Source organism: Triturus cristatus, chromosome 3_2, assembly GCF_964204655.1.
Source record: "Triturus cristatus chromosome 3_2, aTriCri1.1, whole genome shotgun sequence".
Classification (NCBI taxonomy): Eukaryota; Metazoa; Chordata; class Amphibia; order Caudata; family Salamandridae; genus Triturus; species Triturus cristatus.
Genome location: NC_140584.1, coordinates 805,277,452 through 805,304,537, shown reverse-complemented (window position 1 = coordinate 805,304,537; position 27,086 = coordinate 805,277,452). Strand labels below are relative to the sequence as shown.

Sequence of the window (27,086 nt, the reverse complement as noted above, 5' to 3'; positions counted from 1 at the left end):
GGCATTGCTGAAAGCTGTTGCTGCTTTTATATCAAAATGGTCACATGGTCTAGCTGTCAGCCAAACGTATAGGAAAAAGTGGTAGGCTTGAGCCTGTGGTAAATTTCCCTATTTGTATTCTATTTCTAACCAGACACGAGGTGATGAAAACAAAAACATTGAGCCCATGTAAGCAAACATCCCAAAGACAGAAAATGCAATACACTTCTTGGAGACACAGAGAAAAATCTAATAATAATAACCTCTAATCATTCATTAACCCCGAAAGAAGAACCCAAACAGAAGATAGAAACTTTTAAGGGAGATAAAAACTTGTGGTGGTCGAACTGCAAAATATATGCAACCACCTCTAAAATCTGCAACTTTAATTTAAGAAAGCCTCTCTAAACTCACACCTTTTATTCTGACAATATTGCAATACTGAGCATTGCTTACTCTATGCATCTACTTTACATCTGCACGTATTATTTATTCTTTTGTATTTTCCTAGTACTGGAGCATCCTACGAATCTCTGGTTGTCTCATATCTTGAAGGCTGCACACAGCTGTGCATATCCGAAAACTTATTCCTCACTTCCTCTCACCCATCTGTATATAGACACATACATATTCCTTCACTGAACTTCTCCACGTGAAACCAGAAAACACTGTATTCAATCTCGGCTTCACCCGTTACCAAATTGTGTCATTCTAGGCAACTAGTCCTTCTTCACTTCCACAAACACAAATACACATACATTTTTCTTTCTACAAAATCCTATGTTCACTACCAAACACAGGAAGCACCTTTCCTGCCTGGCTCAACGCCCAGAATCTGTGGTCGGCCAGGACTGCTACTTCTGAAGGCAGCCTCAAAAATCTGTTAACCCTTCAACACCATGTGACATCCAGACACATGTTGTATTTAATTGTATTTAAAATATAGCTTATTTTAAAATAATATGGCTTTTTTTGCAAAGCGCACGTTTACTCAGAATGGTATTGTGGCGCAAAATAGCAAATCTTTACTGTTCCCCTAACTCAATGGTACTAATTTTATCCAACTTGGAAAGATGAAAGGCTGAGGAGATCTGGCAGCACTTGATGTGTGCCCATGAAGTCAAACCATGGGTATATCTAGCATGCATTCCACTCCATCATTTTATCTCTAAAGTGTCACTAACTTTCTTGGCCATGAGACACAATTTCAGGATTCTTCCCTATTAACTAATCCCAACTGTGTGCTCTTTGTGGCAGCACTTACTGGATCTGCCCTAGCATGATGGGCTACTGCTTGTGCCTGCTTCACTTGCTGCTGAATTTGGAACGCAGGTAGGAGTAAATTATTCTGTACTTTGTTGCTCAGTACTACAACATTCAGTGCAACCTTCAGTGTGAATTATAACTGGCCATCCAAATAGAGAGATATTAATATGCATTTGAAACTGGAAGTATCTCATTTTCTGCCAGGAGACTATATTACTTATATTGATGGCTTTTTTAGTTTTTCAATATGGCGGTCCATGACCCATAAATATCATAAGTAACAGCTCCATGTTACCTGGTATTACAACTTCTATCATTGTGCTCTGGGTGGTAAGGGACGGCAGTCCTTAACCTCATCTTATTATGTCATTCTTCCTTTTGTGTGACTGTTCTATCATTTGATGCTGGGCCTAGTCTAGGGTGTAACAGTAACCAGAAAACGCAAAAAGGTGCTGTGTGTTGTGGCGAAAAGTGCATGCAAAAAGCCTTCCTCCCCTTCTTACTACCACTTTACTGAATATTCAAGTGGGAGGATCCTGTACTATGGGTGCAAGCACGCCAGAAAGGTGAAATGAGAAGCGTGAGTGTGTAATGAGTCAAAATAGGGGAGTCTTTTCAAAACTGTGCACAAAAAGACGTAAGTAAGAATCGTGAAGGCAGCTACTTGGAAGCTAGACACAGTATTCACTGGATGCACCGCGCACCAGTTGCGTGGTCTCTAGTTGAACCTGTCTCAGTTAAAGTGGGTGTGCTTGGCACGAACCCAGATGTTCCTGCTTATCACTTCTTACTGTAGCACACAAAAGACGTACACCCACATATAACATTTGTGGTACCACTGTGAGAGAAAGAGATGAGGAGGACCCATAAGCAAAACAAGAAATGAATGATAAGTATTTCCCTTCTAAACAACAAAGGACTTACGTTGAAGAGCCACTTTTATTCATCAAATCATTAACACAGCAGAGAATATATTCATCAGTTTGTTAGCTCCAGAAAGACTATTCAAAACTACAATTGTAATCTGCCAAAAATAGTAACACAAGAATAGATGTTTATGACGCTCAATTATCCAGAAGACAAACCCTTAAATGAGAAAAGTAATCGTGCAAGGATTTAAAATTTCAAAATACATTTAAATGCAATGAAAGGGTGAAATTTCATGGTCCTGGGGCACTGCACCAAGGGAGCTTAATTTGTGGGGGGTGCTTCTGCAAAAATATGACAAAATAAACAAGTTAACGATAGGGAAAAGCAGCTGTCTGATTTATATGAAAGAAGAACCCCTTTTGTTAAAAGAAAATTCAATATATAGAGCCTGGAAGTCTTAGTAAAGTCTTGACATTTAAAGACACATTTCTGGAGTGAAGAACAAACTCATGTAATGCAAATATATTTTAAATCAATGAAAATACTTTCAAAATGCAACATACACTTTACTTCAATGCTAGGAATGCACATGTTAAGTTAGGAGGGACAACCACTAGTGCTTTGCAATAATTATTTAGAATAATGACAATGCAGAGGAGAGAGAAAGAAACCATTTCAAAGCACAATAAGAAATTAGAATTTCAGCCAAAGATGCTCAGATAGAGGGCTGAAGGAGACCACACAGGCGTCAGTGACCCAAGAGGTCACTGCAGCAGGGTAGTCCGTTGAATGCATTAAGGAGCAGATCTTTATACTCTTTTAATGATGAACTATTGACCACAAAAGGACAACATTATCAGGTGCCTCTGACCTACAGGACATGGCGCATTTGTAGTCACTTCTGGGAAAAAGGCTTATAAGCCAGGTACGAAAGTGAGAGACGCTAAATTGCAAATCGAGAGAAGATGACAGACTTTATATCTATTAAAGTACACCGCACGTAGCTGAAAAAGGAGAAGAACAGAGGACACCCATTACAATATGGAGAGAGAAGTCGAAAGGCGTTGGCTAGTGCCAGGCCTAAGATAAGAAACCACAATGCAACGTGATGATGACAGTAGCTCCCTTTTTGGAAGCACGCAGTTGCAAAAAGAAGACACTGTTAAACGTTCAAACAATACAATTTACTCCAAATAAGTAATCAAAATTCAAAACGAATGTGAGCTGCCAGATGCAGTCCCATAAACATGTATCTGTGGCTCACAGTGAGACGCCAGACACAACCTCCTGTCACCACGTACATCCCTCAAAGTATAAATGTGAGGAAATAGTCAAACAATTTGAGATATGTTGTTGTGCACTACGTGGTCAGTTATCTGAAAATGATTTGTGCTAATTAAATGTGGTGCTGAGCCACATGGGTCAGACAAGGGGCTAGGGGGTGGCAAGGGGTAACTACATAATACTATTTATTCATAATACTATTTATTCAAAAAAGGCAACAGCTCTAATATATAAAAACAGTTACAATCCTAGTTATTATTGGTCCTAATTAATGTGAATAGCACTGGAAATGGGTGCTGGCTTTTCTTTTTCTTTTATTTATTTATTTTCATTCTTAGCAAGATCTGCTGTGCTGATGGGGGTGGGGGGTATTCCTGTATGTCGAATATGCACACAGGAAAGAAGGCAGCACTAAACAATATACCTGTAACAATTGTGGCGCTCAAAACTTTAAATCACAGAATCTCTGGAGTTATCAGTGGCAGATCAATACATGTGGAAGTGCAAAAAGCACATCTAAAACCCTCCCTAGTTATTGAATCTCACTAACAAACCAATCTACAATGGTGCACACACAAAAGGGAAACTGACACACAAATACCCAAAAACACTTAAACATAATATCCCAAAAAAAAACCCATCCCGGGGAACCTCTTAAAATCCTCATAAATCAGGCGATATCCGTTATCCAGTAGCTAAGTGGACCGACAATATCCAACCTCTTTCCTACCTTGTATTGATGTAGGAGAGCCTCCACTGTATCCACTCAGTGGAGCACTTTTCTATTGCTGAAAGAATACGATAGTAAATCGAATCTCTCCTTCTCTTCTACCAGGCCGACCCGTAGCCCCCTGATAAAGAGGCGCTCTCTGTTTCACTATATACAGAGAGACCCAACAGCAAGCTATACCAAAAAGAATAGCATTGAAAAGACTGCAGACATAAACAGCCTCTCCTTATCCCTTATTCTTTTTACTTTTTTATTGTCTTTCTTCTATGCCTGTTTTCCTACAAAAACAATGTAAAAATGTAAAATGTAAAAATGTAATAATAAAAAAGAGCTAAATAAGCCCGTGAAAGGCGCAAGGCGCAGCCTTCTCCTCCGGGCACTCAAGACAAAAACAATAGCACACACATCTATATATAACAAAAGGAAACAATAAACCAACAACTTCCTGACCGTACTGTCCAGCTCAGAACTCCATGTCGCACACACAAGCCTCCCCAGTTAAAAATGTCCTTAGCGAGGCCAACCAGACAGGAGACAGGAAAGAATTGAGAGCCGAGAAAAACACAGAAGCCTCACAAGCGCTCCTTTCATAAACCGTTACCAAAGCGTCACCTCACGTCAGGTAGTTATAATACTCACCCGAGTGCTTGTACTCAAAGGCTTCGGCCAGAAAGGAGTCACGAGTGCTCAGTCTGCGTCCCCTCGAACCCAGCCGTTACTGCCCCCGTCTGCAGGCACTGCTACTCCGAGTCACACGGCACCAAAAATGTTGGAGGGAGGATTTATTACAGGACAAGGAAGCTAGGGGCGGTACTCAGAGCCCCGGGAGCCACCACAGAACTGAGCAGGAGAGTTAGTCAGGGACAAAAGGGGCACCTTAATTTGAACCGGGGTGCCTAGGAATGCTTGCTCTAAAATCGAAGAAAATAGACATGTGAGACATGGAATTGGAGGCAGAATACAATGGCAGTTTAATGAGAAGATGCAACTTCAAAGAAACTGCAAGACAAAGGCATAAAATACAGAATTCAGATAATCACATGGAGCTCATCATGATACCCTCCGTATCTGCACTATTGTACTGTCAGAGAAAGAGAACGCATCTATAAGTGCAATTGAAGAAATAGGTTACACCAAGGAGAAATGTTTCAGAGTATAAGAACTCTGTCACCTAGGAACTCTCACGTTTACACGTTTACTCTAGAGCAAGCATTCCTGCAATTACAATGAATACATTATGTGAATACAAAAAAGGAGAAACAAATAAAGAGAACAATGATTAAACATAACAGGACATTTCATATGGGTAAAATACAACATAATGCTAAGCAGACGCAAGAGCTTCTTTTGCTCTTGGGGAAAACTCTACGCAGTCCGTAACCCACAGACAGACAGCGAGGTAGTCCGCTTGATGTTTGTGACTGCTCCCTATTTATACTGTTTTTTGGGGTTCTTTGCACGCAACTTCTACCTACGTAAGTTACCCAAATAGCTTTGTCTGCAGTATTTACCAGACATGTCGTCATCCACCCACTCAATGCTGACAATGAACTAAAAATGTTCTCCTAACTTGACGCTCTGCGGTTGCCACTTCCTTAAAAAGTGGGAAACCTGCTCAGGAAACAGGTGCCATGCCAGGATGCAGCTTACTGTATGTCGAAGTTTCAAGGGTATGCTGAACTTTGATTCCGAGCACAGAGCGGTAGGGTGGAGGGTGGGGGCCACCAGTCTGGAGGCAGAAGGCCTCGCAGAAAGAGGAACTGAATCTGAGTTGGGTCAGAGTTGGGTCATACCTGCCATCAGCCTGCGATACACTAAAAAGGCAGAGCTATGGTCAATATAACAAAGGCCTATATTTCGAATAGAAGGGCCTACACAGCACTACATGCTGGCTAAGTGAGAGGGATGTCCTAGGGTAACTATATAGCAACACAGGACCCACTGGTCAACTTAATACGGCCTACAAATTAGGCTGGAAGGGCAAGGACAAGGGTCTCATAATTCAGGTGTGGCCAGAACGGGCCAGGGGCCCCCTATGATACAAAACCTACCCTCTCTCAAGTATGGCCGGCTTTCAGGGGTATGGCTTAGGTAATGAGTACGACCAAGTGCAAGAGTACGGGTACACTGAAGATGAAATGCATTGTCTTCGACTACATTTTCTTGCTGCCTTTCATAGGTGGACTTGGTGGAAAAGGGGAGCTGTGAATAAGTTTCGATATATTCAAAGGGGTATGCTTCCTACGGGGTATTGGAAATATTAGACAAAGATAGGCTGCAAAACACACGTTTCCCGGGATGGCGCGTGTAATCATGCGGCACCCAGATCAATGGGTTTATCGCCTTAGTTGGTAACTTCATAGGACAAAGGGGAATGGTTGTTAGGTTGGGCTTTGCTCAGGTCTTAAAGCAGGGTCGCAGCACATTCAAGCAACAAAATGATCAAAAGGTGGGCAGGTGGCGGTCTTCTAGTTGGGAACAGTAGGTCAGACTACAGTTAGTTAAACATGGCCGGGGGGAAGCGACGATGTAGCAGTGCCTTTTTTCTTTATACTCTGTGACTTTTCATACAGTGGTTTCAAGGCATCGGACGCAAGGATACGGGGGTGGAGATATGCAGGTGGCAATATGATTCCGGTGGGTGGAAGGGGGTTGTGTATGTTCCATCAGGCATACCACGATACAGGCAACGAAATCGGATTTGTACCTACCAGATGGGGTCCAGCTGTCCAGCGCAGGGTTGGAATTATTCATCCTCGCTATATGGGGGAGCTTTAGCGCTAGATCTGAAGGTGAAGCTGTTTTTTGGGGGGAGGGCGAGAGCGCCAGTAGGCACCTCGCCCTGTGGCGGGGTCCCGGGCCAGGAAAATGGCGGGGACTCCTGTTTGACGGGGACTGGCCAATCCTGGAACAAGAAGGGCAGTCAATGGGGCTCCGGGCTGGCGGGAGAGGGGGCCGTCCTGCTGGTGGCCCTGGACTCTCCGGCTCTACCCGAGATGCCAGTGCTTGGAGGAAGCAACTTGGTAAAAGCTGGTGCGCAAGGAAAGGCGCAAAACAGTGCTCTGGTGGCCGCGTCTAGGAGGTAGACGACAGTTAGTTGCCTGAAATGGAAGCAATGGAGATGGGTTGAGTCCTGCTTGTACAATCCACATACCGTGTGTCTCGGGAGATCCTGAACTGTAAATACAATTGCAACTGTAACCTGTGCTTCAAACCAATACTGTGCAACCCAATGTTATCAATGTGTGTTGGATTGGTTAATAAAAGTTGGTCTAATGTTGACAGTGCATATACAAATAAAGATGGCGTTATCTGAGAATTAATAAAGACTACGCAGTGAAGACTATCCACTGGTATTGTGCCTTTTGTGGTGGGAAAAGAGGGGGCAAGTGTGGTGGGATGAATTGGACGTTATATGCCTACTATGTACAGATCCCAACAATACCCAACAGATATTCAAGAAGAGATGTATGAGATGATTTCACTAAAAATGTGGATTTAATACATACAAACAACAAAAACAATGTCCCTCACAAAAAGGATGAATATTTTAATTCTTAGACAATTAATAGAATTTCAAAACCTTATTAAGTGATCGAAGGGTTCAATATCACTATCTCAAAGATGACTCATACACTTGTTAGGCGAAAGACCTTTCCAAGCTCTTACTACTTCAAATGTCGGAAGAAGGCGAAATTGTATGCGCATTTGTCTATATAATTTTACGGGACATTTCAGAAATTTTGATTGTTCAATATTAGACACTTTTAAATAATATACATATTAACTGAAATATGTACTTAAATTACTTTTTTCATAATTAGGTGCGTTTTACACCAGAGAATTTAGGAGTAATCCACACCTGAAACAGGACTAAGACACAACTAGAAAATACTTTATAGGTTTGGTTCGCAAAGAATATTTTTGTAAGAGGTGTCACATACTCCTGACTTACTCCTGATTTTGCAGGAGTAAGACATACCGTCTCAAGGCCATTAGAAGTGAAGGGTAAAGGGGTTCTTATTCTCCAGGCCGATGGTTTGTCAAGGCCTCAAACTCAATCTACACAATGCTTTTATAGTTTATACAGTATCTACCTTTTTTTGTAATGAGGGAGTAAATGCCACTAGATGGCGGCAGATGCTGTAGCTGTCGGGTCTTGTCTTTCCCTGAAGGACATTTCTGTGAAACGTAGAAATAGGACTTATTCTTACGCGAGGCACGACTAAAGGTATTGACCTAGGCCCCGCAAAAATATCTGACATGCTGCACCTTCTTGTGAAGCAAAACTTTCTGAATTAAGCCTTGTGAATTGTGCCATTTCTTGGGGCATTTGTAAGTACCGTAATGGTCAGATTGCAATGCAGTATACACCAAGAGTCAAACCTCATCCTCATCTTTCATATCTTTTTAACACCAGAACTAAGAATCATTGGTGAACTTTTTCAAAAAATGTTTTGAGCCGTGTATCTAATAATGATGAAAAACTAAACTGCCCACAGCCAGAGGAGCTCACCTACTACCCGTTGCTCACACCAGGTATCCTGGGATTCGCTGTGCTTTGCTGCTGTCCCCCGCCGCCGCCATCCACATCAGCGGTCGCAGAGCGGGGACGGGATTGGACTACATCGCCCAGCACTCTGTGCGCCAGCGCCAGCGGAGCCGCTGACGCCGTGGTCGCGCCGGGAGGCACTTAAAAGAACGTTGCAGTCTTCACGGAGCGGGTTCTCGGAAAAACTAAACTGCCCACAGCCAGAGGAGCTCACCTACTACCCATTGCTCACACCAGGTATCCTGGGATTCGCTGTGCTTTGCTGCCATCCCCCGCCGCCACCATCCACATCAGCGGTCGCAGAGCGGGGACGGGATTGGACTACATCTCCCAGCACTCTGTGCGCCAGCGCCAGCGGAGCCGCTGACGCCGTGGTCGCACCGGGAGGTGCTTAAAAGAACGTTGCAGCCTCCGCGTCGCGGGACGCGCGCGGGCTAAGCCCGGGCAAAGGGCGGGCCCTCTGTGGCCCTCAGGGGACAGAAGGAGACGGGACGGGCCACCCCCCTTGGATTCATCCGTAGCCTGGGACGAAACATTGAGGTGACATTAGTATTGTGTCCCTAGGACATACGACTGGCCGTGTGGTCTTGTACAATAGCTAAGTGTAGCTTTTTATAAGTACCCAGTCTTGTAGCTATTCATCCAGTTAACTTGTATAGAATGACTAAAGTAAGAAAGACCCCCGTGGCAACAAGATCAACCACCAGAAAGAAAACTGTACCATCCACACCACTACCGTCTCTTACAGCTATAGACCTAATGCTACAAAAAACTATAGGTGTAGTTGCAGATGCTATTCAAAACACGGAGAGGCGCCTCTCAATGACCCCAAACATGTGTTTCCCAAATCTTGTAATGCATACTACTGCTCATAACAACACTGTGGAATCCTTTACTAACGCAGAGGACTCACTTCTGTTGCAATCCTTTTCAAGGCTACCTAGCGGTAAAAATCGTAGTAATGATATATCATCAGCCTCATTTATTCCACCAAATAGTGTTGAAGGAAGCCCTTTGTCTGTCTCTAATTGTGGGGATAATCTGTGCCTACTACAATCAGGAAAAATGTCACTTAATTCCCCAGGGGTAGTACTTGTAGAAAGTTCCCCTTTAGCTAGTAAAATAGTAGCAGATAAATCGCCTCCCTCAAAAAAAATGAAGAAACGGCGCTATGGGAAAAAAACTAAATCTATTGTGAGGAAAACTTATAGACCTCTGGGTAACCACAAGCCCTCTGCAAAAGATGTCTGGTTAAACTTCAGACTGGCTAACCCAATTACTAGAACATCCATAACATCCCCAAAGCAAGATGTACTACCGTCTGAAGATAAACAACTAGAGAATAATAAAATTCTCATAGACCAGACAAGTCAGACCGAAAGGGTAAGTTCATTAGATAAACCATATCTGACAGAACTGGAACAGTTAGTTAAATCTCTCCTACAGCCTATAAGCGAAAAAATTACCAGTATAGAGCAATTCCTAGCGAAGTTTGAAAAGCCCCAACACAAGGATTTTATTAGTATGTCCAAATTCTCCACTGCACTTATACAGATTGACAATACAGAAACTGTTGGTTCTAATTCAGCATCTACCCCCTTTTTGGGTGTTATAGATCACAATGATCCTAAACCGCTTATAAGTGTACATAACGAAACAGCAGTAGCACCGACTGTGCCCACTACTTCAGATGGTTTTTTAGCTGGTTGTGAAGAGAGTGAATGGGCCACGGAAGGTGTATCTCCTGTTCCATATGATGATCAGGCTGAGCCTGAAAGGCCTATATTAACAGTAAATACAGCTACCAATACACGAACAGCGCAAATATCTACGCTGCTACAACAAAATAACAAACCCACTCACATTAATCTCCCTCCCGAATCCCACTTATACACTATAGTAATGATAGGTGTACCGCAACTAGAAAAGGGCAAGGTAGAGAGATATGGGGACCTGAAAAACAAAGTAAGCCACTGGTTAACCGCCCACAGACCGATCCCTCGCCACATTAGCGGTAAAATAACAAATGTTAGGAGGGTCGACTGGGTGGGCCATAGATTTAAATCCACTGAGGGTGACTGCATTGTTGTTACATTTAAGGATAACCGTGTAGCAAGGCATATCACCAGCTGGAGGGATGGCCTGATCAATACGTTGATCCGAACTATGGATCTAAGTTATTTCTACCCCTCAAGTGATTATAGTTTTAACATAATGTCTTCTTATCCTATTATAGAGCAGGAGGAAAACCATGTTAATTATAATTCATACTACAATGAAGTAACACCAAGGAACCATGGCCCCTACACTATAGGAGATCAAAGACAGTATAGGAGAGATATACTAGGGGAGATTAGACAGGTCAATTACCCAGTAATTTACAATGAGAGATGGGAGGCCCCACACGGGTTACATCATCATCGTAACCACTTTCAACCAAAACATCCTAATACCAACTACAATGTACCTACCTCAAATAGGTTTGATGTCCTCTATGAGCAGAACAGCCTAGAGGGGGTTGATTGACTGCATGTTGTATCAGCCACACCTATGTACACTGATCAAATGTTAAGCAATTCTGTTCATGGTGAAATTAGGACCCCACAAGCAGCAATCGTTCCCCTCTTAATCACTGAACCGGATAGTAATATTTATGTAGAGCCAGATGCAGATTTTTTTTCAGACAGCCCCTTATTAACCGAATACGAGCACATTAGGACACCGCATTATTTGTTTGAAGCTTTTAACTCACTTCCAGTCCATGTAGAACAAAATTCCTCTAAAATAGAAACCACAGGAGTTACACACGCTGAACAATTAAGCCGGTCATTAGAACCTATTTTTACTAAAGTTGCCATCGAAACAGAGACTGGTGATGTTTGTAATGCGAGTTTAGTTTCATGGAATATAGCAGGTTTGGCTGATAAAATACGTGACCCTGTCTGGTTGGCATTTGTTAAGAAACATGCACTTATATGCCTCCAAGAGACATGGATGGAAAATAATAATGCCTTCATTGAAGGATGTCAAAGCTTCCTCAGGCCAGCAGCCCCCTCAGCTAGTGGTAGAGCAAAGGGGGGCCTGGCTATTTTTATTAACTTGGCTCTTTCTTGTCATATTAATAATCGACATTACGCAAATAGAAATATTCAAGTGCTTGAACTGAAGAGAGGCAAACATGCTCTGACCCTGGTTAACTTTTATAACGCTATATCCAGTCATGGGGAATGTAATATACTGCTTTTGAAAGAAATGTTGAGAGAAAGAACAGGTATATTGCCACGTAGCTTAGTGATCGTAGGAGATTTTAATGTACACCCATGTGGTAACCCACGAGATACCCCCATGGGATTCCTGGGGTGTAATCGCGTGAATGGTTTTCACTTTGATCATACCAGGCGTGGTCTTCACCTTAATGATCTGTTAAATGAAAATAATTTGTTTACAGCTATGTCTTTGGTGCCAGAGTCCAAGGTTTACGATGTCCCAACATTTAAAGGTTCAGGTTATGGGTCTTTTATAGATCACATATTACTATCTGCCGACCTTGCCAATCAGGCTTCCAGTTTTACCATACAAACAAATATTTACAGTGACCATAACCCCCTAACCATTAGACTGGGTGGTGGTATATTTGAACGGCGAAAGCACTGTGAAGACCGGGGAACCTTAAAATGTATAAATGGCAAACGTCGTTTGAAATGGCATCTGGTAAATCATGAAAATTTTTATAATGAAATCAACAAAACATGTGGTGAGGAACTTGTGGCCTGTGTATCAACACCTATGTTCCCAGAACAAATCTTAGCTATTTTTGAGGGTGTGGTGTCAACAGTAGGTTCTATGTTATTAGTTCCAGTGAAGGGACAAGTTAGAAATAATCCTAAATGGTTTGACCATACATGCTCCAAGGCAAGCAGAGATTTAAGAAAGGCGCTAAAAATTAAACCCAGAGATTCAGGTCAAATTAAAAATCTCCGTTTGATTTATAAAAAATCACTTGATAAACGGAAAAAGGAAATTAAGGCCCGTACCTGGGAGTCCCTGCTTGATCCTTCAGTCCTGGGTAACAGCAGTAAATTCTGGGAAATTATTAATAAACCTTTGTTTGATAATCCCAGTGATACTGCACTAGGTACTAATATCCCGGAGGAAGACTGGGTCACTCACTTTAGTGTAATTTTTAAAAGCAATGAACTACAGGCAGATTATGACTTTTTAACTCCTAAGGAGAACTCTTTGTCTTTTTCAGTCAACGAAGTAGAAAAGGCCATTCAAGGGTTAACAGGCAATAAGGCACCAGGCCCGGATGCTTTGCCTCCGGACCTTTTTAAATCCTGTACCTCATTATGGGCCCCTGTTCTCACGAACGTAGTAAATGCAGCCGCGACTTTTAAGTGCCCAAAGTCGTGGGGGAAATCGACTATAGTTCCCGTGTTTAAAAAGGGTGACCGTAGTAGCCCATTATGCTACAGGCCAATATCTTTAATCAACGCCGTAGCTAAAGTGGTAGGGGGAGTAAACTTGAACAGGTTAATAACATGGGCAAACGAGAATAATGTTATTTCCCCAATACAATATGGCTTCAGACCCGGCCATTCAACAGTAACCCAGTGTCTGAACCTATATTTGATTGTAGGTAAATACACCCTGGCCCGGCAGGGAACCATTCACATGGCTTTTATGAACCTATCGTCCGCTTTTGATTGTGTGGACAGAGGTAAATTATGGGACACTATGTCAAAGATGGGCGTTGAGCAGAATTTAATTCACCTATTGGCTGATTTACACTCCGATAAAATAGCCAATGTCCGTTACACCCAAGACTTGAAAGTGACGGGGGATATTAGAATCAATCGGGGTGTTCGTCAAGGATGTATTCTGGCTCCCTTTCTTTTTAACCTGTATATCAACGAGCTGGAGGATTATTTGTTAAGAACAGGTGTGGATTACCCCTACATAGGCCGAAAAGGTGTCCCAGTCCTGCTCTACGCGGACGACGCTGTCCTTATTTCAAGGACAGCAATTGGTCTCCAGACACTTTTAAATTCATTTTACGACTTCATGGAGTCTCGAGGCCTAAGTATTAACAACTCTAAGTCCTATGTTATGAAAATAGGCCAGGGGTCGCGAAAACCAAACTCTCATTATAAACGGGGAAAAAATTCCAACCTCCAAAACCTTCTCATACCTCGGGGTCCTTCTTGATGATCAATTATCTTGGGGCCCTGCGGTTCTTAAAAAGAAGGGCGAGGTAACACGCGTTAATGCAGCCATACTTGGCTTTGCGAGAAAAATGGGAAATAGCCCGGTGGCTGCCCTGCTTAAATTATACCAAGCCAAGAGCATTGCAGTTGCTTGTTATGGCAGCGAGCTCTGGGGCTATAGCCAGACGCGAGATCTGGAGGTTGTAGAAAACAACTTTTTAAAGAAGGTATTGAAGCTGCTAAGGGGAACCGGAAACTTCTCGGTACACGAGGAGTTAGGTGTACCCTTTCTTAGCAATAAAATAGCAGCAAATCCCCTATTATGTTGGTTGAACTCTTGGCTAAACAACGATATACCCCTCACCCACGATATATTAAAAGAAGCTTTAACCTGGGACGGTAGGCTCAAGGTCCCGTGGTTGAAGTATATTAACAACCGCCTAACTGAAATGGGACGGCCGGACCTGTTCTCAACCCCAAATACCATAACTAAAGCAGATGTTACTTTCGGGAAAAAAACATTCATGACAACTAGGTATTTCGCCAGGGAGGAGGGTGAGCTTTTGAAAGACAGCGTTAGGAAACACGTCCTACTTAGAACATGTCTACAAATGGAACCGTATCTATCATGGCCTATGTCTGGCTACGATCATTATTTATTGACAAGGTTCCGTTTTGATCTGTTTCACCTCTTAGTGGCGGTACCAAGAGGGGCCCATCGAGGCCAAGTGTTGCCTGCTTGCGGCTGCGACGGGAAGTCTCCGCAAGATTTGGCACACTTTTTATTAATCTGTCCTTATTATACAGTACCTCGGAGACTATATTTAAAGCCTTGCCTAAAAGATCTAAAATTTACACAGATCAAACCAGCACTTTACTACCTTCAACTCCTGAATTGTGACTGCACCCTATTTGTATGCAGTTTTTTTAAATTAGCTATTACCTTCAGGAAAAGTATGGAGGGATAATTATGCTGCTATCATCGTTGTACTTTTAATCTTTTTAACTTGGTATAATTATTTATATTTTTAACTTGTCTATCCTGCCTGTTACTCTTGCTTTATAATGTGTATCTAAATTATTTGTCCCATAAATGAATTGGATGGTTTGTTTTTAACTGTATGTTTAAGAAACATGTTTATGATTGTATGTTTATGAATTGTGCTTTTATTATTGTAAGGATTACAATCGAATAAAGTTATTTGAACTGAACTGAACTAATAATGATGAATTAATGATATTTCATGCACTACAATGAAATAATAATATATTTCCTCTTTTCCAGAACCCTGTCGCCCAGCTAAGCAACCTACCCTCCTGGTTGTAAAGAAGAACGCAACACTCACATGTCAGTACAAATGGAACTCTGGGGGAAGTGGGAAGGCGCCAGACATCCGGGTGTCACTACTCAACTGGACCGGCGAGAGTGTGTGCTCTGGATATTTTTTGAACCGGTCCTCTGAACCATCTAACCAGTCAACACAATCGGGCCTCAAGTGCTTGATTATTCCGAGTGAAACTAATGTGACCTTTGAACTCTCGGATCTCAAGGTGGACCACACCAATATTTATTTTTGTTTCACTGAGGTCATGTGGCCACCTCCATACTCCTGCAGCATTGATAATGGAACAGTCATTCATGTGAAAGGTAAGTCTAGAAAATCACGTCTATTTACAGGTAAAATATACTTTCTATTGTGAGCTGTATGACTTCCACCAATATCAAACGTTGGACTGGTCTATTGGGCAATCAGTGAGTGCCCGATGGATTACTCTGAGAGGTCAGTGTGTGGGCTGCTTGTGGTCTGTTTTATAGTCTGCTGGGCCAGGTTTTACTGTTGATGTCCCTGATATTAAGCCAAACATTACCTCCAATAAACTCAAATCCATACAGTCTTCTATTCCTTGCAAAACACTTTCACAGCATGTCAGTCAAACTCTCTTTATTTCGGTAAAGTACCATAAAAGAATCAAAGATACAAAGCATCGCCCATGTTGATAAAGAGACAGGGCAAACCATAAGATAGGACTTAACAATACAATTGAAGAATAACAGTCACTAAAAAACAAAATAACAAGCGGTAAAAATTTAAAAAGGTGTCATACAATTCGAGCTTACATCAGAAATGCTTTCCAGCCACAGAGAAGCTAATGTGCAAATTAGGCGAAAACCCTTGCCTAAAGTACGTGTTCATTATAAAAGAAACGTAATCATTAACAGCGGACATTTATAAAAAGTCAATTGCAAGATCAATCATCACGGTAAAAACAAATAAAAACAAATAGACGGCAATCAAGAGTGTGCCTTAGGCAGCAGCAAAAGGAATAAATGGCTATTCACATCTTCAAGTTAGGTGGCCAGAAAACTGCTTAAGTCGGCAGGGCGTCACTGCAATGGTTCTCAGTAGTAGGCCAGGGGGCTGTCTGTGCCCTCCTTCTGATTGCCCATGAATGGCCTAAGAATTTCGCAGTTACACACACAAAAAGTTGTGATGGATCAGATTGCAGTATGGGCAAGGCCTCTCTAGAATCTCTGGTGCCAAGTTGCCTGCAAACAGGAGTCATCCATTTGCTCCTAGGTTTTGTGTATGCTATACAGGCAAAAAGAGATGGCCAATGGTTTCGTAAGGGCAAGGGCAACAGGGGCAGCCCTTTTTGCTGTGCTCTATTGGCAAACCAGGAATTTGTAAAAGCATTAACTGGCAGGCTGCCATGCCTAAACTTCCTATCAGCCGGCACTTTAATAATATCAAGGTAGCTTTCAAGTGTGCGGTTGATTTTGAAGTCTCTGAATTTTTCAGTTAGTCTGCCCTGGCTGCCATCTATATATGTTTTAGACTCAACCCAATCCCAATATGGTAACTTAATCTGCCGTCTATTCTGGGTTGGAGGGCAGGCAATGCCATGGCCAGAGAGGCCTAAGCAGGACATAAGGCTTTTAACATGTTTGATCCAGCATATATTATTCACACTGTCTAGAGAACAGACCTCCTCAAAGGCCACAGCATAAGATGACAACTCTGGGGTGGAGACCATCTGCTGCCAGAACAACAAAGGGCGGAGCTTCGCTAGGTCACTAATGGGTTTGATGCCCATATTGAGCAGGAGTGGGCATGGGGGGTGCTTTGTGGGCGAGAGGTCAGGTTTCTGAGGAACTTATTCTCCTGGGTTGTCATGTCACTTGCTCTTCCCATACCCCAAAGCTCAGCTCTGTAAAGAGCACTGCTCACAGCCTTGCAGCTATAAAGTTTCAAGGCTGGTGCGATAGGCTTGGTGTAAGAAAGACAATGCTCTTTATGTAGAGCTCCAGTTACCTGGGAAAATTTGAGATAGGCCTTGTTAAGATGGTTCTTACAGGCCATATCCGCTGACAATTTAATTACCAGGTAATCAAAGGAGCTTACTCTCTCTAGTGCAGTACAGCCTAAGAACGATTTTCCATTAAAGGACTTGTGGGGATTCAGTAGCATGTGCTTAGTTTTGGATGTAATAATTTCCAGCCCCCTCCTGTAACAAAAGAGCTTGAATTAATTTAAAAGTTTTTGGAAGCCCATTGGGGTCTCCAAGATGAGAATAGTATCGTCTGCGAACAGTAGGGTGGCAATTCTCTGCTTTGCTAAGGAGGGGGCTTTCCGCAGGGGTGGCTGATAGAAATTCGACAACACCATTATTGTAAAGTGAGAATAGGGTTGGGGCCAGAACGCAGCCTTGACCGACCCCACGCTGTACGCTAATGGGGTCAGTAACTTGTCCCTGGCTGCCTCATCTGACCCTGGCAAAGTTCTCTTCATGAAGCCTAACAAGAAGTGTGAGAATACTCGACGGCATATCCATATCCCTGACCCTCCCCCATTAATTTGTCCCTAGGAACGAGATCAAAGGCAGATTTCAGATCTATGAATGCGATGTATAAGCTCAGTTTACCCAGCAAAACTAACTTCCAATAGATCATAAGGAGACGAAAGACCTGATCGACTGTGCCGGTTTTCCGTCTAAAGCCCGCCTGGAGGGAAGAGAGAATGTCATTCTCCACCATTCAGTCCGTGATCTTCACTAATAGCGATCGACAGAGGACTTTCTAGACACAGTCGATTAGGCTGATTGGTCGATAGTTGGAGGGGTTAGACCTGTCGCCCTTTTTGAAGATAGGAATCACTTTCGCCCCTTCTGTGATGTCATTAGCCAGGGTCAGGATGTATGTTGCCCAGTTTTCCATATCAGAGCAGAAGAGATCTCCTGGGATACTGTCAGGACCAGCAGACCAGGCGCTACAGTGATCCCCAAGCGAAAAGGAGTAAGACTGGAATCTAAGATGGCCGCCGCTGTTGGAACGCGTGAGCAGCAGGTTAGCGCTCTAGCGTTCCAGGTCAATCAGTAGGATCCAGGTGTCAGCCCGGTGGAGAGGCGCACTTCACCGGAGTCGTGAGGAGAGAGAGTCGTCGATTGTGCCACGCGTCTGAGAAGAGAATTCATCGTCAAGTTTGAGAGGAAAACAAGTCCAAGTTTCAGAGCACTAAGTAAGACTGTTCCGTAACTCACCTCAGAGTATATTAGTAAGAGTTACTTGCCTTCGAAAAAACGAACTTTAAGCAAAAGAAGACGAGCTCATGCTTATCTCGCTTATCCTAGAATATTATGTCATAAGTACCAGTATATTTCTGAAACGAAGTTTGTGAGGAGAATTTTAGTGATAACGAGAAAAATAATACTTATGTTCCTCAGTTGAAAAATCCAGTCAGCAGTCAGAGAAGGAACCCGACTTCCAATCCACAGAGAATAGCCTTTTGAACTGATATTACCTCAGGGTAGTGTGTAAATAGAATAGAGCGCTGAATCAACATAGTGGGGCAGATCTCCCTCGAAGGTAGCGATAAAAGACTCCCAAGAAGCCTCCTAGGACACTTTCCAGTTGAGCAGATATAGGGGCAAATAAAACATGAGGAAAAAGAAAAGAAGAGAAGCATGGTAGCAGTACACTATAAGTAGAAGAAGAAGTACTCACCAACCAGAATCCAGTTAAAGGCGCCGTCAGTGGTAACTAGGGTAAGAGAACCCGTAGAAGCAAAAGAAATAAAAGTTAAGTAGAGGGAGAGAGTAGGGACAAACTAAAAGAGATTACTTGTTATTGCAGGAAAAAAACTACACCACAAGGCGACACCACCACCACACAACAGAAGAGGAGCATCGGTCACTAAAGTTAGGGTGGGTATAACCTAGGACAGGTCACTCAGGGCATAGAAGAGTAGAGTGTAGAGTAGAGCGCTTAATAAATATTTATTTTTCCTTACAGTATATCCACTTCAATCACAGCAGTGGAAGATAGAAAGAGCGACAACATTCAAGAAAGAAAAAGACGTAGTGACTGTCTCTTCTCTGTCCAATTCCCCTTTCCCCCCCCCCCGGTTTTCTTGGGCCACTCGTATCAATAGGCGGGAGGCCCAGAGAGCTGGGAAGGGGCGTTGGGAACATTCTGCTCCCGAGCGATCCAGAAGAGCACAGAGCCTGACAGATACCGTCAGACCCTGGGGCTCGTCTTTACAAGTTCAAAACTGAGAGACATTTTAAGGCAGGAGCAAAGCATGCAATTGAGGAGGACCTCCCACAATCTAATGGGACTCCTGGGAAAGTGAACGTTCTCTTTATGTCACATCTTTTTATTTCTCCATCTCAAACTTTTACGTATTACTCAATATTGATTGTCATCATGGGGCTTGAACTAACAGAAAATGGGAACTAAAATGCAAAGCTGTTTTGCACATTATGCGCGAAAGTATATCTTGCCCTGAGCCCGCAAAATCGATAAGATGACACTGTCAAAACTGCTCCAATTTGCAAATTTGTTAGCTATCTAGTACCTGGGCATATTTTCTAGATCAGTTAAACTCTGCCAATATTCCAATCAATATATAAGGGATGGGGTGGACCCCATACCATCCAGCTAGATAAGTTCTATATTAAGATTCACAAATGAGAAAAAAGCTAGCTGGGCATTCAACCACAATCAATCACTGCAAGACCAAACTATTAAATATAATGATCCAATGATTTAATCATATCAATATTTAAATATTTTTGTTATGTCCACAAAAAGATTTTTGGTGTTGGATAAGGAACAACAATGCACACTTCTCATTATTTACAAAACATATACAAAACACATATTCTTTTTCATCTACAATTAGACATAAATTAATTTAGACAAAAATCCACATTACACAGAAAAAAACATCCAATCACTGTTCAACATTGACATGTAATCACAAATATATACCAATATACACTGCTACCCGTTGTAAGCAGAGATCAGCAACAGCTGCCCAAAGCCTATGGTTCAAGGCAATCACCCAACGGGGATATATTTTTTAAGCAACCTATTTTGAATTCATTTCTTCAGTTGCTGCATTATTTCAAACACATAGTCCCCTGTTGGTGAACAAGGTGCCAACGCGTTACGCAGCCCTTTTAATCAGGGGCTTCTCCTCAGGGCCGTGACTGGAATTCTTTGAGTTCGAAGCTATTTAGATAAATGTTGTTCATTTTAAATGTGATTTTTTGGACAATGCACAACCTGCATTGCAGATCGATTATTCGTGCGGTGTGCCTTCATATCCCTATTAGTTGGCGAGTGGTTTTCTTTACAATGACCTCCGTCATAAAACCAGGTTCAAAGGCGGAAACAGACGATGACTAACAACCGATTTAATCTTTGTTTTCAATTTTACCACTCCAATGGTGCTCTCAAAACGGGCTTCGTCAGTAACAACACCGGTGAATTCTCCTTCAGGAATCTCTTTTGTGAATATTCCAATCAAGGCACAGTCAACACCTTCCGGCTCCAGTCCAAGCTATGTCAGCTGTAAGGCTAGTTCTTGAGCAAAGCACTACTAGGCAGGCACCAATTGTGTCATGAACAAGGGTAGTATGAGATAGCACCTACAGTTATCAAATGTTGCCCTATTGCCAAGGTAGAAGAGCAAACTATGTAATTTCGACTAGGGAAATAAAAATGTTTGCACTGGCTCTTTTATCTCAGGGTCAGTCTTTGTGGTAGCCATAAAACCCTGAGGCTACTCTGAACGTTTCACCAACATTTGGAATGGTTGACCAGTGTACAAATGACATTTGCACTGGCCAACAGGTGCAAATATGACATCTTTGCATCAGTCAGCTGAAATCTATTTTTTTCATTTTATTAGCAGTAGTTCTATAGCATGGAACAACACACAAGGGCTTGTACATACAAAAATAGAAGTAGCAAACAAAGGCGGCTATTGGTGTATAAAGAAAACAAACAAAATAACACAGACTTTAGCCAGGAACCACCCCCCAAAAAAGTGGAACTCATAGAGGAAATGAAGGAATTTAAAACTATAAGGTATTCGAAGAATTACATTAAATAACTATTTAGGGGCCCCTCAGTACTGAAAACCAATGCAGTGACCAATAACATACAATAACAAACTGAAGCCGATAAATTACTGAGGATAAAGACGAAGCATATTTGAACAGTACTACATGGAGAGGTTCTATTGGAACACTTGAGAGATAATACCATCCTTCAGAGTTTACAAGTTCAATGTATCCCGGTAATTTTCACTGATTACCTGGAATACATAGAAGACTTCAGTAGAATTGTCATAAAACGTTCCAGTGACTGGATGTTCGATTAAAAAGGCTGAATGTGTGGCCAAAAAGGAACTGGAAGCCATGAAGGATCTGGAAGAACAGGGTAGAACTAATACCGCAATCAATGACTCTAAAGCCCTACTGGCGTAGGTTAACACTAAGGGCTACAATTTGAAAAAACTTGAAAAAAACATTGTAAGCTCCAGCTTGGAGAAAATATATAAGTACCTCCAAAAGGACTTTTACAACAAAATTGAAACAGTCAGGCATTACATCAATACCAAGGCCAAAGACATTTCATCAACTTCCCTGAGAGATTATCATATTTAGACTTAAATACACCAAGCTACATTCAACCACTCAGGAAGGTATTTTTTTAGAATGAGGCAGAAGGAGAGGGTGAGAAAAAAAATGCCAAACCCAAGGAAATGGTGAAATCAATAAATGCAGAAGAACTTACCGATGGGGAATGAGAATTAACTCTCGTGTATAATATCTCAAGTAGAATCTTGGAGGAACAGGAAAAGAAGGACTTGAAAAGGGATTATCATTCATCCCAGCCTAATTCACTGACTTCACACAGGTTGGAATGGAGTTAATACAATTCTTTCGAAAGATCAGACTTCCTGAATTTTTTGAAAATGTGGTTATACCTCAGGAAATAAGCTACATGGACCTAAGGAAACCTTTGAAATTATGACCACCTTGTAATAAGATGCAAGCAGAGATTGTTGTCTTTGAATGAACTGTTCTGAAAGAGTCCACAAAGTACACTAAATTCAATCTAACACAGTCAGAGGCTCTACACAACTGCAGAGGTTCTACACAACTGAAAGCAGTTGAAAAAGATTGTAATAAAACCAGCAGACAAAGGTGTCATTGTGGCACAGGATCGAAGGGAGCATAGACCAGAGATAATCAGACAAGTGGGCAATACAGTCCATTACCGGGAAATTGATCATGATCTGACAAAGGAAATAGAAGCAGAGATTAAAAACATTATTGATAATGCCTCTAAAGAAGGATGGATCTCAATGAGTAAAGCAAAATATCTGGTAAATAGCAACCCAAGGACACCAGTATGATATACAGAAAGCCTCAAAAACACTATCAAGCCCCCTGGAAGATCAATCATATCAGGTGAAAATTCCACCTCAGAACCTGTTGCTAAGTATATTGACATCTTGCTGAAATAATTCATAAAAGAGGTAGCATTCTATATCAAGGACGCAACAGATATCATTATTAAGATTGAAGAGGTGGAATAAAATGAAGAATGGGATGCCTTCATAACTGTGGATGGGGAAAGCTTAAATACGAACATACCACTGAACATTGCACTCAGGACATTGGAGTGGTTCCTGGAAAGTAGGACGTGCCTCACCCTGTCCCAACAGAATTCATATTACATCTGGTGCAAATATATCTAAAAAATAATTTTTTTAGATTGAGTCAAGAATAGTATATCCAAGTAAAGGGGGCAGCAATGGGATGACCTTTGCACCGGAGCTGCAGTGCTGTTTATGGCACAATGTGAGGAGTTTATACTGACAACTCATACACAGAAAATAGTTTGCTTTAGGAAAGCTATATAGGTAACGTCTTGCTAATTTAGAAGGGCACCACTGAGGAACTAAAGAATTTTCATGAATGTAATAGTTCACATACTCCTCACATCAAATTCTCAATCCTCTCGAGCAAAAACCCCTTGACCCCATCTTCTCCACAAGCCCCCACGTCTCCTTTGACCACACCACCGAACTCCACTGGACCGATCACCGATGCATCCATTTCACCTACAAGAAGCCCACTATGCACTACCGCACCCAACAGCTGCCCCGCCGCTGCTGGAGCAAAGTCACCGAAGAACAGCTGACCACCACCCTCGCCCAGATCCCACCCACCGACCCCACCGACCCAGACACCGCCGCACGCAACTTCAGACAATGGATCAACGACTGCGCCAACACCCTCGCCCCGCTCAAGAAACCCTCCAACAGCCGCACCAGCAAGAAAGCCACCTGGTTCACCGAAGAGCTCCAGACCTCCAAACGAGCATGCCGGAAAATGGTTCCACGAACGAATATCAGACAGTTACGCAGCCCACAAAGACGCCACCTGCAGACATCACCACCTCATCAGATTAGCCAAGAGATCTTCTTTCAAAGCCCGCCTGGACAACAACGCACACGACATCAAAGAGTTCTTCAGCATTGTGAAGGAACTCTCCAACCCCAGCGCCAACACCAATGACATCCCGCCCTCACAAGAACTGTGCGACTCGCTGGCCACCTTCTTCCAGCGCAAGATCGCTGACATCCACGACAGCTTCAACACCACGACCACCCCGACTACGCCAGACTCCACCCCCCCTGCGAACACCACCCGCTTCAACCACCTGACCTCCTGGACTAACGTCAACGATGACGAAAAACGCAAGATCATGAACTCCATCCACTCAGGATCACCGTCAGACCCCTGCCCACACCACATATTCAACAAAGCAGACGCAGCCATTGCACCCCAACTACGGAAGGTAATCAACATCTCCCTCGAGACAGCCACTTTTCCGGAAAGCTGGAAGCACGCCGAGATCAACACCCTCCTCAAAAAGCCCAAGGTGGACCCCAAGGACCTCAAGAATTTCCGGCCCATCTCCCTGCTCCCGTTCCCGGCGAAGGTCATCGAGAAAGTCGTCAACACGCAACTGATCCGCTACCTCGAGGACAACAACATCCTAGACCCGTCCCAGTCCGGATTCCGAAGAAACCACAGCACCGAGACAGCCCTCATCGCCGCCACAGACGACATCAGGATCCAACTAGACAATGGCGAAACATCAGCCCTCATCCTCCTGGACCTGTCAGCCGCCTTCGACACGGTCTGCCACCGCACACTAAAGACACGCCTCCAAGAAGCCGGAATCCAAGAGAAGGCCCTGGACTGGACCACATCCTTCCTCTCCGGCAGAACCCAGAGCGTCTGCCTCCCCCACCCTTACACTCCTAAGCCACCGACATCATCTGCGGCGTACCCCAGGGCTCATCTATCAGCCAGACGCTGTTTAACGTCTACATGGCCCCCCTCGCTCACATCACCCGCCAGCACGATCTCAACATCATCTCCTACGCCGACGACACCCAGCTGATCTTCTTCCTCACCAAGGACCCGCACACCACCAAAACCAACCTCCACGAGGGAATGAAGGCCGTCGCCGAATGGATGAGGAACAGCCAACTGAAGCTGTACTCGGACAAGACGGAGGTCCTCATCCACGGAATCACCCCCTCTGCCTGGGACGACTCCTGGTGGCCGACCATGCTGGGAACAGCATTAACACCCACCAACCACACACGCAACCTGGGAATCATCCTCGACTCCTCCCTCTCTATGTCGGAGCAGGTCAACACTGTCTCCTCCTCCTGCTTCAACACCCTCCGCATGCTCTGCAGGATCTACAAGTGGATCCCCACCGAAACAAGAAGAAAGGTGACCCAGGCCCTCGTCAGCAGCAGGTTAGACTACGGCAACACACTCTACGCAGGTATCCCGGCCAAACACCTGCGACGACTTCAACGCATTCAAAACGCCTCCTCCTGACTGACCCTCAATGTCCCTTGCCGCAGCCACATCACCCCCCACCTGAGAGACCTACACTGGCTCCCCGTCGAAAAGAGGATCACCTTCAAACTACTCACCCACGCACACAAAGCACACCACAACACCGGACCAGCCTACCTCAACAGCTGACTCAGCTTCTACACCCCACCCGCCAGCTCCACTCTGACAGCCTCGCACTCGCCGCTGTCCCCCGCATCCAACGAACGACCTCCGGCGGCAGATCCTTCTCCTTCCTCGCCGTCAAGACATGGAACACCCTCCCTATCCACCTACGGCAGACCCAGGACCTGCTCACCTTCAGAACACTCCTCAAGACCTGGCTCTTCGAGCAGTAGCAGCACCCCCTCCCCACAGCGCCTTGAGACCCTCACGGGTAAGTAGCGCGCTTTATAAGTGTAATGATTGATTGATTGATTGATTGATTGATTGATTGATTGAAAAATGAAATAAACTTCAAAGAACTAATCCATAAAGCACCAGGATGGGAGAATCTTTACCATGGTATTTAGCAAAGCAACTCAGAGGAATAATTCCTCTACTACTCAAGCTTCCATCAATGCAATCTCAAATATAATTTACCATACAACCAGTTTCTCAGGATTGGAAGAAACTGCTATAAGAAAGATTATTTCATGAATGCAAATGAACACCTCAGAAAATTGCAGGTTAGAAAACACCCATAAAAAGTTCTATAAGGACCAAGATCAATATTCTATTGGAGGAGAAAATTAAACCAAAAAATGACGGATTGGTGAGTGTAACAATGTACAACCTCCAGAAAATCTAAATCAAGAAAAGCATTCGAAAAAACTGGCATATGAAAAAGAATCAATGTCCCATAATAGCAAACCATATTTTTGCACTCAAACGCAACAAAAATATCCCGGACATGGTAGGTCATTCCAATACAGAAAAAAGAAGGAACCAACGATATTATGTACAATGCTTGTCTTATCCCCTTTTACCAGACATCACAAATGTAGTAACTGTGTAGTTAGTGTACCAACTGACAATAGAGGGCCCGAAATGGTGTGTAATCTATGTAGCATTTCACACCCGGAATTCAAAAACTGCATCACAAAAAACTAGTCTAACTTTCTACTCATAAATACCCTTTGTGAATATCGAAAGTCGTAAAGTAGACTTTCGTCTCAGTTTACCTTTTTGAATCGGGCCCATGGTATATATCATTAAATGCCCATGTAATAAGGCATATATTGGAAAGACAATACTAGAGATTAAAACCTGTATTATCCAACATAAATCTAAGATACCCAAGAAAGTATTGAGTGCTCTGTTAGCTCAACATTACATGAACCAAAACCAATCAGAAACAGAAATAGCGCGGAGTGTCCTTAAACATGAAAACTCCAAGAAATAATGACATAGAGTGGAAGCAAGGATGATCCTGAAAGTATGTACGGCTAAGACAGGTCTTAATGAAATGTCAGAGATGAACAACATTTATATGGCATTAGATAGACTGAACACAATAATAACTCCAAACACATACGGCCAGTTCAACTCACAATCAACCATCAGATACAATTCCCCCCACCCCCCCCAAAAAAGGCTGCATCAAGCAGCTGGGATGCCACATTACCCAGAATCCCCAGTGATACATCATACACGTATCGTAGATAGTTACTTGAGCATTGAAAAAGACTCTAGAAAGCAAGATTGATTAGGTCTATAATGGGGGATTACCAATAATTTTACACAGTGGTATTGCTTTAAACAAAGATATATAGTTTCTCTTATCAAGAATACACTGCAAAAAGAAAAAGCAACAACAGGCCCTACAGAAGAAGGCAATCATGTAACAGTATTCTGGAAGACACTGCATGTGTGACGGTCAGACAATAGTGAGGAAGTCGGTGTCCTTCTCCTGCCAAGGAGAGTAAAAAAATACAAATCCCACAATGCCAATGAACAACCTGAAGGGCTTTTC

The 27,086-nt window shown here is 43.1% G+C and overlaps 1 protein-coding gene across 1 annotated transcript in view; it reads left to right on the top strand.

Moving 5' to 3' along the window:
• Positions 1–27,086, top strand: part of CD28 (CD28 molecule) — a 174,651-nt gene that overhangs the window by 71,340 nt on the left and 76,225 nt on the right. Inside the window, exon 2 of the mRNA XM_085648931.1 lies at positions 15,174–15,536. Within this exon, the coding sequence (XP_085505057.1) occupies positions 15,174–15,536 (363 nt within the window). The remainder of the gene's footprint in view (positions 1–15,173; positions 15,537–27,086) is intronic.